This window comes from Balearica regulorum, chromosome 3 (genome assembly GCF_011004875.1).
Source record: "Balearica regulorum gibbericeps isolate bBalReg1 chromosome 3, bBalReg1.pri, whole genome shotgun sequence".
Classification (NCBI taxonomy): domain Eukaryota; kingdom Metazoa; phylum Chordata; class Aves; order Gruiformes; family Gruidae; genus Balearica; species Balearica regulorum.
In genome coordinates this window covers 119,315,818-119,328,789 of record NC_046186.1, presented here as the reverse complement: position 1 = coordinate 119,328,789, position 12,972 = coordinate 119,315,818, and the positions used below count along the sequence as shown (strand labels likewise).

At 40.5% G+C, this 12,972-nt stretch overlaps 1 protein-coding gene across 2 annotated transcripts in view; it reads left to right on the top strand.

Annotated features, from left to right (window-relative positions):
- The window catches only part of SPTLC3 (serine palmitoyltransferase long chain base subunit 3), an 83,617-nt gene that overhangs the window by 58,363 nt on the left and 12,282 nt on the right, over nt 1–12,972 (top strand). For both annotated transcript variants that reach the window (XM_075749766.1, XM_075749765.1), the window contains exons 8-9: nt 5,856–6,075; nt 8,200–8,326. In XM_075749766.1, coding sequence (XP_075605881.1) covers nt 5,856–6,075; nt 8,200–8,326 — 347 coding nt within the window. The remainder of the gene's footprint in view (nt 1–5,855; nt 6,076–8,199; nt 8,327–12,972) is intronic.

Here is a 12,972-nt window from a genome sequence, read left to right as displayed (position 1 = left end):
GATAAACAGAGCAAGACTGCAAATAAACATAGCTTGGCACTACTAAAAGAAAGCTCAGATTTAAGGACTTTGATCATGCAGAAATTAAGTAGACCACCAACATTTTACTGACAAATATTCGCATTGGTCACAGGGCCTGCAGAAACTGCTCCAGCTGCTGAGCTTTTTTCACTTTTAAATCCTTTACCCTGTATAGTGACCACTAGGGAGCAAGAAGGTAGACTGGCGACACAGAAGCATTGATTGGTCCGAGCAGTGGCACAAACCCACTGTCAAATATTTGCAACTGTAACTGTAACTATATTTTCAGATGTATATGTAATATAGAGTTTTCTTTTCCTCTAGTTTTGCAGTTCATTTTCAAAGGAGATTTCATTCTTTAAAGTTTGAAGAAGCTTCTGTTGGAATGCAAACTAAAAACATGTTAAACCTCAGAGAACCTCACTAAAAAGGAACCATAAAGTTTCTTCAGCCCCATAAGTGCTAAATAATATTAAGGTCATACATGCTCTGAGTGTCTATGCTTGTCAAAGGCATAAAGTAAAAGAAAAACAAAGCTCAGTTCTCTAATAGTCTCTCCTTGGAAAGTAGCCCTAGCAGTAGCTAGGTTGGTTGGTTAGTTAGTTGTTTTCATAGTCTAAGCAGATCAGAAACTGAAGATTGTGGTTTGGTTGCAAAGCAAGTTTGCTCTGACTTGAGGGAGAATACCACCACGCCCTGCCGTGTTGTACCCCTGCCATCACTGCCAGCCTGAGATGCACGCAGCTGATCTGTCCTTACAGCACTGCTGGGAACAGACTCACAGGCCATGTAGTCTAATCCAGTAAGTAGCTAATAACATTTCATATGCAAAAGAAAAACTGGAGAAAGACATATTAGAAATACTCCTTTTTGTGTGTGTGCGTGTTCTTTCCTTTCTTGGCCCATGATTTTTGAAAGAGACTAAAATTTTCCAACCCCATATTGGCTAATGTTAGTTTTCTTGAGGATTTGCCAGATGTCAAATTAACATTCATCTAGAGGGTTTAAGAGGAGGTAGAGTGTTGTTAATGTGTTCTTCTTACAACAGCTAGTGCTGGTTTTTTATATTTTTTTCTTTAAAGGACATTATGCTTCTGGGACAACTAATACAGAATTTAAATAACTTGGTCAGAGCCATTCTCCAAGTTAAAATATCTTGACTTGCAAGTTTGGCTTGGCAAATTGTTACAGAAATGCTTTTTCCAGAGATGCAAAAGAAATACTAAGCTTTCCTTCTTTAAAAAAATATTGTTATATAGGACACCATAGTCTTAGTATGGCAAAGTTGATGGTATGGAAAAAAAATTTGCCTTCTGTTTCTATTAGGAGTATGTTAAAGTGTTTACACTGTGCATAAACCTGGACTTACCAGCTGGCAAAATTTGAAAAGGGTCCTTGTTGGCCAACATGAGCATTTCTGAAAATCAGACTTGTGTTTGAAACCATAAGCCACAGATTTTGCTTGGTTACAAGTGAAGGCAGAATTGGCCCCTCCACTTGGGAAGCACTCAAGATACATGTCAAATAAACAGCAATAAGTATATGTTTGTTTGCTTTTTAATGTCTGCATTATCTTAAAAAGAAAAAAAACCATCAGAAGTAAATGTAACTACTAGTGAAAGCTGGTTCTTAGCTTGGACTAGGTTAGGAGCAAATATATTCCATTTGCATTCCAAACTGAGAGAGACCATCTAGCCATCAATCTTCAGTATAAAAAACATGAACAGTTTTCGGCTGTGTCCAGGGCACAAGTTACACTGACTTGTTAAATCATATTTCTATTATTTAAATTCCAGCTGATGTTTTCCTTGGCTTCTACCATTTCCAGTTCAGGATTAATCAGTTACTGTGTTCTTACATGGTTTGTGGTAGGCTTCTGCTCTCCTGCACACATATTTACCTAGGAGTCCGATAGGCCAAGGCCCAGGGCAGGAGTTACAGGGCACCAGAAACTGATCAAAACAGATTGTGTTTCATTTGGTTTTTCCCTGCTTTTAATTCAATTTGGGCATTTTCCCTTCCAGCTCGGAAAATAGTTCTCTGATCAGTTAGATATTGCCTAGTGCCTTTTCATGTGCATTAGAAGTTCCTTGGGATTCAATGCCAATACCGTAGGAAATTTATCAGGGTTATTTTTTATTTCCTGGGATTAAGTGACTGGACTTCCAGAAAAGAATAGGGTAACATTAATGTCTTTGGCTGGGGACCAGCATTAAAGATTAATATTTCTATCGTTTCAGTATATGAGGTTGTATTTGAAGGCAGTATGGGAAGTTTTCCTTAAAACTGTCGCTCTGAACTGTAAAACAGAGATTGTTGTGTGAACGTGCAAGGTTTATGTAAGAAAACAATACCTAAAGTAAACAATAAAAGGGAATGCATACATCTTGGGAGTAACAGGTCAGGAAAGGAGGGATTTTCCCAATTACAAACTGGCCTGAAAGGGGAACAGATCAAGTTTTCAAATGTTGAAAGGATGGTGGTACTATAGGGCATGTTTAGAGATGTTGAGTGATACAATTATGAAGAAGATAATAGGTTGAATATCAGTAATATAATTTTCCTGACAGAAAAGAAAAAAAAAAAAAAAAACAAAAAACAAACAAAACACCACCAACAACAAAACTGGGGTACCATAGTAGGATGTAGAAAACTCTTTTCCTGAGAAGTTTCAAAATAAACCATAAAAAACCTGTCAGTATCCTGTCAAGAGCAAGCCTGTGTTCCAAGTAAAGTGACCAGCACAAGTGCACACCCCCTATCTCTCAAAGCACCTGGCTCCACAATTCATCAGCTGCATCAGGAAGAATCTCAGTGGTTTGATAGGGATTGAATCAAGATTCAAAATTCAGTGGTCCCAAAATTTTGGATTATCTCCTCACATCTGGAAGTAGATTCAAACTGAGTGAGTACTGAAAGAAGCTTTTGTGCCCACCCACCGAATAAGGGAGATGATGGTCAGCTGCTATCTAGAATCTTTACATCCCTGCCACCAAGCTAATACTTTTTGCTACAAGACGTGATGTAATGCAACATAATGAGATGTCTGGCCTGGGCAGAGCCAGCTTACGTTCATCTGCATCTAGCTTTTTTGATGTGCCCTGTGTGCTTGAGCAGATCTGGAAACAGATCAGTAACTTTGTAAAAGTGACACAACCAGACTGAGACAGAGCAATTACAGTTCACTTCTGGCTCTCCGGCTTAAACTCGCTGTTTACTGAAGGATTCAGTAAACTTTCTATTTGGGCTACCTAAGGAGTTACGTGAAGTGAGCTTTATCTTGGAGCAATTCTAAACAGAGCCGTGTTCATATCACAAACCATCTCTCGGGGTCAAAAGAGAGACCAAGAACAGAGCAGGCAGCAGCACAGCTCTCATCTCTGCCATCAGGAGGGCTGAGGCCTGTTTGAATGGCAGCACAGAAAACATACACAAAACCAGCAGCGGTTTGTCTACTTCAAGGCCATGTTAGGATCTCGGTCAACTATTGTAACATTTATGTCAGCCAGCATCTTTCAAGAGCACTACATCAACACTGAAACTGAATACAAGTGCCTTATTTTGCTAAACGGCTTAGAGTTCAAAAATAAATCTCCTACTCGTACTAGTAAGCAGTTTTCATTAAATACTCTTAATGGTTAAATCTTGCAACAGCCATGTACCAACTCTATGTATTCTGCAATTCAGCAACAACTTTGCTTCCATTCCACAAATATGCAGCAAATCAAGCTCTGCATTTTTAATTTACCATTTTTACTCGTCCTTTTGAAGATAAATTCTGTCTCTCCCATCTGAATCTCCATGAGCCACTAAGCCTAATGACGTCCGTGTAAATGTGGAAAAACTATTACTATCCTTCTGTGCCCAGGTATTGCTGGAAGATGGAGGGTGGGATGCTTATTCACTTCCCTCTGCAGAGGTGCTCCCTGGCACCACTCTCACTCTCTGACCATATAATCTAGCTGCAGATGAAAGCTGCCATCCCCAGCATGTACGATGCTGCATGCCCAAGCACACCCAGTGGCTCGATATAATTTTTAGCTGACTAATGCTTTGACTCGGGGCTACGTGAGAACTGTGGGCTCTGCCCTTGTATTCATTAGGAAAATAGCTGTGGTGGTTCAAGTTGCTTCTCCACCAGCTGCAAGCGCCATTTGGGAAAAGTGAAAAAGTGAGAAAATCCAGCCTTCTTTGCTGCAAGAGACCATGGTGCCAATTTACAGCCCCACAGCTGCCTCTTCTATGGCAAGACAGAAGGGCAAGATTTGCCAGAAGTCACCTGACAGCCAAAAATATGCCTGCAGGTGCACACAGCCAGGGTCTCTGAACCTCCCAGTACGAACAGTACAGGCAACCCTTGTTCGTGGCTGCTCCACTGTGCTGTTCTCTCAAACTAATGGAGATTTGCGTATGGGCAGGTCTCCTTCAAAACTGGAGACCAAGCTGTTTCCAGGCTTACTCAGGAGACCAAAGGATGAAGAAGGACTAAGACTGTCAGAAATTTCCCAGGTGCTAAAAGTACATCCTGCCCCTTTTCTGGTGTCAAATTTCCAGCTACATGGTGCAGCTAGAGTGGCAATAAAACAATCTGTGAAAGCAACTGGTCCAGCATCTAAAAATTGCCAAGCAGTTGCGTTGATTGCACTGCTCTTCTGTACGTGCTATTTGGGAACAAACTCAACATTTCTGCTTACCTGAAACTCTTGAGCATTTGCCATCAGATACACCTTAGCCGTGGGCCTCAGCCACAGAGCGCTGGTTTTCCTGGCATGCAGCACTCTCACTTTGGTTTTGATAGGAAGTATTTAGCCTTTAAAGACCTGCTCACTAGAGCTGGCATAAGAGAACATGTTTAACTCATTATGAAATGAATACTGAGTGCATCAGAGCATATCCAAGCATAGCTGTAGTCATTTCACAAAGGTTTGCAAGACGTAACAATCTTCGCAGCAATACTATTGACACTTCATCTTTAAAGGATTAGAGTGCATTTCTTATTTGTCTCCCTGGGCTTTCATTTTGCTGTATATCTCCTCTGTGCCTTCTAACGTACTGATGTGATTAGCAACACTACAAAAGATTTATCATCTCTTCTTATTTCTACAAATCTCTATACACCATTAATGCAAGTTCAGAATGTTTCCTTTTCCTGCATGGCTGTAAGAAAGTAAAAAGAAAAAGAAAGGAATTTTTATTCCTTTTGAGTACTAGGTAGCAGGCTGCATTTCCTTAAAAGTATATATTGGCAGAAACAATTGGCAAGAGAGGATTTGAGCTCCCTTTTCTGATCCCTGATTTTGTCCACTCTGAAGACTGGGGCTGCTTTGAGATATGGTGCTGTCTGTGCATTTCAGGTGGCTCATCTCCTGTGTACGTTAGACGCAACTACTTTGCACCAGGGTGATTTGATCTAGGAATGTTTTTCCCCCCAAATATTGCCACGGTAGCTGATGATGAAGTAAGCAAGGACCAGACTGAATTACAGTGGTTCCTTATAATTCATTATATTTGTTTTGTAGTGAATTGTAATGTGCTGTTTTGAGTGAGTATCTCCCCCTTGCTTTATACCTTTCTTTCTCCTTTCTGGCATGTTAAAAATTTGCAAATGTCCAAAGACTCTTTGACTGGCTTTTGTTGTTTGAATTCTAAATGTTTGACTGTTTTACACTCACCTGCAGATGGGAAAGGGTTGCAATTTTTCTTCGAACTGTAAATACAAATTGAGGTTCCAGAAGATCTTTCATGGAGTAAGGCAATTAATGCCTGTATTTTCTGGCAGTATCTTAAAAAGAGTACAGGATTTGTTGTTCATCCATGATTCTCTCCATCTGCAGCATGGAAGGGTCCATCGTGCGCCTGCCAGAGATAGTCCTCTTGAAGAAGAAATACAAAGCCTACCTCTACTTGGACGAAGCTCACAGCATCGGTGCGGTGGGCGCAACGGGCCGAGGGGTTGTGGAATATTTTGGTATGAGTCCTGATGATGTTGACGTGCTAATGGGAACATTCACAAAGAGCTTTGGCGCAGCTGGAGGATACATAGCTGGCAAAAAGGTAAAAGGAAAACACAAACATTTTAACATCGGGGGGGGGGGGAAGTACCTTCTTATTACGTATGATATATTTCATTATCTTTTTGCATAGACTGCTTTGCAGGAGCACTGTTCTAAAGTCAGTACCATTTTTGCCTGAATCACATCAAACAGTCAGACTTTCTTATTTTTCTCTCATGTTCACATTATGTAATATGCTTGGGTTGAGTATTTCTGTGCCACCCTGATGATTGTTGTTTGTCTTGGAAATGTTTAGACACGTTGTGGTTGGCTAAATATACTTCACTACATTAATTTGCATGCAGACTGCTCGTTACTTTGTTTCACGTTTGTAAACAGTGTGTGGAGCAATATTGAGAGATTAAAGCCACAGTTTCATCCACCGATAATAAAATTCCTAACCAGCTGTGGATTGTCATATTTGCATTTTTTAGGAGGATGGAGAAAGAGTGCTACTGAGGGTCTTTTGCAATAATAAAATCCATGTCCTCAGTTGCTCTGTGTACATTAACAAAACAATCTCTTGCCAACAATACATGTCAACAAAAAGTAGAGCTGAGCTTGTTTTAACTGGGGGTGTAGAAGAGAAAGCTTCATCAGCACCATTGTGAAATGTTATCGGTTTTGTTGCTTGACAAAGATATCAAGTGGTTGCTGATTATTTACCCTTTTCATACCCTTCTGAATGTATTTAAGTAGTTTGCTGAATGAGTAAGAAGCCTGTTTAGACAGCCCATATGGTTGTTGTCAGGATAACATTAATAAGGGTAGCACTTGAGTAGAATAAAATGGTTATAAGACAGTATAAAGTGTATATTTCTTACTGTCTTTTTTGGGTTTGCCCTTGGAGATCTTAAAACAGGCTGTACGTCAAGAACCAATTTTCCTTGTTTCCTTTGCTTCCTGAATTTGTATCTGAAGGTTTAACTCTTACAATGTGGCTAATGTAACTAGAAATTATAGGGAGCCTAGACCTGTGAAAAGCAGTCTAAAGTAATTCATCATCTAATCCTTGTAAGTTTTCTTAAATGAAAGTGGGTCACTCTCTTCACGTCTGTGAGTATCACCAAGCTTTGCCTCGGGCTTCTGGGCCTTGGTGGCAGCTGCTCACCCAACACACTTAGCACACTTACATTCATTTCTGCAGCCAAAATCTCACTGTGGCACTGTTTATTCTGCATCAGCTAGAGCACGGAAGCCTTCTCAGCTATTTGATCAAATCTTTAGGATTACAATTGCAATATAGCAATGCATAACCTGTATAAGGTTAAGTAAATCTTTATCCTTGGCATTGGAGTTACCACATAGACTCATACAGCTTTTTTGGCAATAATTTCTGTTACTATCTTCGGAGTTTTTTTCTGGTGATATTTTTTATCAAAGGCAGTTTTCAAGCAGGCTTTGTCCCTTTCTTACTAACATGCATTTAGCTTTTGGTGTGGTAACTGTTACTCTGATATTTTGCACCAGGAGGTATATGCTGTCATAACCATGATGGTCTTAATCAAGCGCTGAATTCCTGCAGTGTCCCTGGATTCAAGAGAGTTACTTATGCTTTAGACATGTCCACAGTACATCAATGCTTTTTCTAGGAGTGCAGATTGTGGTCTTAGTCATACAAGGAAATGTTAAACCAACTATACCGACTCTCCCCGCCACACTGATGGAAAGTTTCAGTTGAAAGAAATTTATATGCTAATAGCCAAAGATAGATCTCAGTGAGGTTGCTTCTCCTGGGTTAGGTCTTGTGGCAGAGGAACTATGCTGATGACATGTAGACTTTGCTTCATTCACAGAGAGGAACTGAACAGTATTTTAAGTGCAGCTGTTCATTGGTCTTTAAATTATTATGGCTGCTTTATAATAAATCTTAGCACAGAAGTAAACAGTATTCTACTCCAGACTTTTGTTTCAGCTGTAATTGCCCCACTGTATACGGTAAAGTGTTTGCACCGGCCTGAAGTTTCTTCAGGCCATGTATTAACAGTAGCAGCCAAGAAAGCAAACCAATAACTGGTGAAACATCCTCTTCCTTTTGCATGTTCTCACTTCTGCAGTAATTAAGAGGGTGATCCACTGTTTGGCCAGCTCAAAGCTCATTCATGTTTTGTTTTGCTTGTGTAAGGACCTCGTGGACTTTTTACGAACTCATTCTCACAGTGCTGTGTACGCCACGTCTATGTGTCCACCCGTAGCAGAGCAAATCATCAGGGCAATGAAATGTCTCATGGGACTAGACGGGACAACACAAGGTAAGCCACCTTCTTTAACTTATTTCAGCATCTACTGTGTACAGGTGCACGCAAAATGTCATCCAGCAGCAAAGTAGTATGGCAATGCAATGCAAAGGAAATAATTCTTACTGTAAAATTAATATCCAAATCATCATACTTCTAAGTACTATCACTCTATTTCTTCTTCCACGCTCATCCACACATAGCAGGGATGGAAATATTCTGGAATTCTGGCTCTATATTTGCCGGCCCACTCTGCTTTGCAGCAACAAATAGAAGTACATGAATTGCTCTTTGAGTAGATTGTCTGACTTTCTAGGAGGAGTTCATAAGGACATGCCTTCAATTGATGGGCTTAGATGCTGCCAGTTTAGCTTCTTTGTAAGTGTGAAACTTCAAAATTGCAAGCAACGCAAGCGTGGTGCAGAATTGCAAAACAGGTATTGTATGTTAAATAATAGTATGAGAAGATGATTATAATAATTCCTAGCTCGCTCAGGCATTAATTATGGTGTCCTGAAACTAGTTTTGAAGTACATTTTGTCCCAAAAGATTGACTACTTGGTGTCTTTATGAAAAAATAGGTTTATTTATGTTCCTCTCCTGAAGTCGCAGATGCAGCTACCACCTAATCCTCCATGTAACGTGCTTTCTATGCAGCAAGCAACAGAACAACTGTGTGACATATCTATCTGCTACTGTTTCAAAGTGATACTGATACGTATTCGGTGTTCCAGGGCTTAAATCCCGACCTGGAGAAAAGCTGGTGGGTTTTGGATTTATTTGGTTTTTGTCAGGAATGCTTGAGAATCATGTCATTGTGTAACATGCAGTTGAAGATACAGGTTCTATTCTGAATTACAATCTCTTTTACACTAGTCCAGCAGCACTGTGCTGTGCTATTTTCTCTTACCTTGTACAGGACTAACAGGAATTCTGTATTAGTCCTTCCTGACAGAGATAACCAGGGTAAGGAGGGAATGGAAAGGAAAAAGGGTATATGACAGCAGGTAAGTTACTGCTCTGCACTATTCTGTTGCAATTGCTCTAGAGGGCGGTTTCAAACCGTAATAGGCACGAGGCTATGAAGATGTTTATCGCAGCCCTTCAGTGAGGCCAGAATTTACAAGACCCCAGTGTACAAAAGGAAGGACAGAGAATCCAGTCCCCGTGCCAAATTCTGCTGAGTGCAACAACAAAGTGCAGCAAAGCTCCAGTGTAATGTGTAGACAATGAGGAAATGATGCTTTTGTCATTTTGGCAGAGAAGTCGAGTGTAACAACTGTTTCCAACTTGAAATCTGAAAGGTCAAGGTTGCGTACGCTGATGCCTATATCCTGTCCAATATAAGAGACCAGCTCTGACATGTTTCTTCTACCTTGGGGACTATGCGTGCAGCCCGTCCCGCTCCCTGCGCTAGCTGTAGGAAAGGCTTGCCGTCAGAGGGCGGCCTTACACTGAGCCTTCCCAAGAGTTACATACTTAAGGCCCTCATAGCAGCTGCGTGTAAAACATTAAACATGCAGAGCATTTCCGAGCCTTCAAAGTCTCTTAAAAATGATCTTCAGCTAGCGTGATTCTGCATGCAGTTCAGCGCAGGCTAATAGGAGAACTTGGTTCAAGACGGAGTCTTTTAAGATGTGCGTGTCCGACTGTCTTAGGGCTAAGGGTTTGCAGCATTTTCTCTTCCAGAAGCAGTGTTGTTTAATGACACAATGTTTGTATTTCTGCACAAAACAAGTGCTTATTAAGACTTCTGCAAATCCTTTACGAAATAAATTAGTGTTCTGTCAGCTTTTTTAAAATTTGTCTTGCAATATTAAATGCAAATGAATAGAAAAACAAATTAATAAATCATATATCACAACTTAGAGTATTGCACAAAGGCTAGCAAACTGACTATGATGTGTAAAAATGTTTCTTATCCTTCTGAGCCAGACTCATTATTTTAGTCTATTGGGTTTTCTTTCATGTGGGCCTCCCTTCATTAGGCTGTCTTGTGGACTACAAAAAAAACCTCAACACACAAAACCCACAACCCAAAACACAGGAAAAAATGTTATGCTGGACCACACTACAATGCTGCTTTGGCACCACAGAGAGGAAGGTGGTGACTTAGAAAGGAGGGGGGGAACAGAAGGGAGAAAGCACTGTCTCTTAGATATTTTTGTTTCCAAGGACAACAGCGGCCTTGGCTGAGTTCTTTCGGTCTGCTGTCATAGAAAATGGTGAACTCTGCATGTGAGCCGTTCTTGTTGAGAGCATGAGCCGTGTAGCAGAGGCACCTGGCAGAGAAGTTTCAAGTGAAGCAGAGTTGCCACAGAGTGGTACGGACCCTTTGTTCTCTGGAAGCCCATTGAATCACTAAAAGGAGTTCATTTTGCAATTTATTTCAAATGGCATTCTCTTCCCACAGGACGATTTGGGGAATCCTTTATAAGGAGATCTCCACTGATGGCTTGTCCTCCGGAAGGCATTTTTGTAGGAGAGGGAGCCTTGCAAAAAATACTGGAATGGTTTGGAAAAAAATGAAATTAGAGTTTGCTAAAAAGTTTCATGTTAACTAGAGGGTGCTTCTTGAAAAGAGTATGAAATAATGGGATGACAAATGCGTTAACCCAGCTTGTTCTTCATGAACTGAACACACCTGAACTTCATGACCGACTTCTCAGTGGATTAATAGAAAACTAAGGGAAGGAAGACTGATTTGGTCATTTAAATTGTTGCTCTGAAAACACTTTGTTCTATATTTCTTAACACTTCAAGCAGCCTTTTATGTCTTCCCAGATATCATGCTTTTACATTCCCTTCAATTTCTTGCTAGCTATTTTCCACTAATTTATTAAGCAGCTGATCCAGAAAAGAGCAGCATAGGTGGAATTATATAGTGGGTAATGCACAGGCTAGAAATGCAGTGAATACCACTTGTGTTTATCCTGGTGTGTATCCAAATGATTGATCTCCCATATTTTCTTCTTTTATTTTCAATTAGTAAGAATATGGTTGTTTGGAAAAGGAAACAGGGTGTGCATGTCCAGGACAGGATCAGTATGCTGGATGCATGACTGCAGGATATGAATAAATGTATATGGACACAGGAGGTACAGCTTAAATACAAGAAAGGAACAGGTTAGCACTTTTTCTATGAAACCTAAACTATTTAGCTGGAAATTATTCACAACAGGTATCTGTTTCAGGCTTCAATTTTTTCATATCAACAAAAAAGTTTCAGTCCTTCCTCACAGATAGATGTACATATGGGGGGGTTGATATTTCGGGGGGGGGGGGGGGGAATTAAGAAAAATCCTTTTTTCCCTGAAGTGCTTCGGTTTCTCCAGGCTTTGGGATGAACGTTTGGGTTGTGATAGCCAAGCTTATAATTTTTGCCATGTCTATGAAATACCATCTGAGTCTTGCAATGTTAAAAGTCTCTAAAAAAATTTCTACATGAAGCAAAGAGTGACAAAGCTCAAGATCCACTGAGTGAAGGAGCAGCTTCCAGCTCAGTGTGGGGGGCCTGAACAGAGCATCCCCCACCTGGAGCCTGGGTAGGGGACCGGTGCCCTGAGCACCTGAGTCCATCCTGCACTGTCAGGCACTTAGGGAGTTGAGCCAGGAAGATTAAAGAGAGAAGAGACTCTGACAAGCAAAGGAGACACAACAGCGAATAGACAAGAAGTGGGTGAGATAAGGATGGAGACTAGGACCAAAATAAGACGCTGAGAAGACAGGCTGGAGAGGCTGTGAACTAAAAGGACCTGGTGTGGGGAAGGAGAGGAAGCAGGACAAATGTGTCTGCAAGAAACTGTAGTAAACACAAACCCTTCCAAACCAATGCGGGTACCTCAGACACTCCTTGTTTTTCCCTGGTCAGCAAACTGCTGTGGAAGTGTGCTTGCAAGATATGTGCTTACATTCCTTTGTAGCAGAAGACTCCAATTTGGATGAGGACGTTCTCATTTTAAAAGCCTTGCACTGACATAAGTAAAAAGATACAGAGAAGATGTGGTATCTCCCACAGAAACCATCTATAAATGTATGGGTATGTTCCATATCAATATTTGTGATAGTTGTGAGACATTAATGTCATGATAATGTGACTGGGAGGATACTGCAGAGCCCACAGCCAGCTATTACAGTTTCCTTTTTTCGCCATGTTTTCTGCTGTGACTTGAGAAAATGAAGCACAAAAAATGCTGAATTAGAAGACAGTAGTTCCCTCAAAACTGATACGCACAGTTGTTACTGCCTGGGAGAAGGGGGTAGGTTGGGGTCACTGTGACCAAGTCCTTTGTTTCCTGAGTGACTTGTATCAGAAGAGTCAGAGAATGACAACAAAAATTGCAAATCTATTTTCATTTTCATGTAAAATAACTTTTTTAGTAGAGTATAAGTCCTGGCGTTTTTCAATGCCATGTTTTACAGGACTCTCTGAGAATTGATGGCTTGTGGAACAAGACACATTTAGTCTTGGTAACATAATGTCATAGATACTATCATAGTTTGTATAATAGAGTTGTTCAAAAGCATGTGAACTTCTGGCAGCTGTATTTCCTTTAGTAATGTCATAAGGCAGCAAGTTCCACAGTTCAGTTCATATAGTCTATTAAAAAAAAAAAATCATTTTATCCCTCTTAAGCCTTTGTGGCCTTTTCATCTCAAAT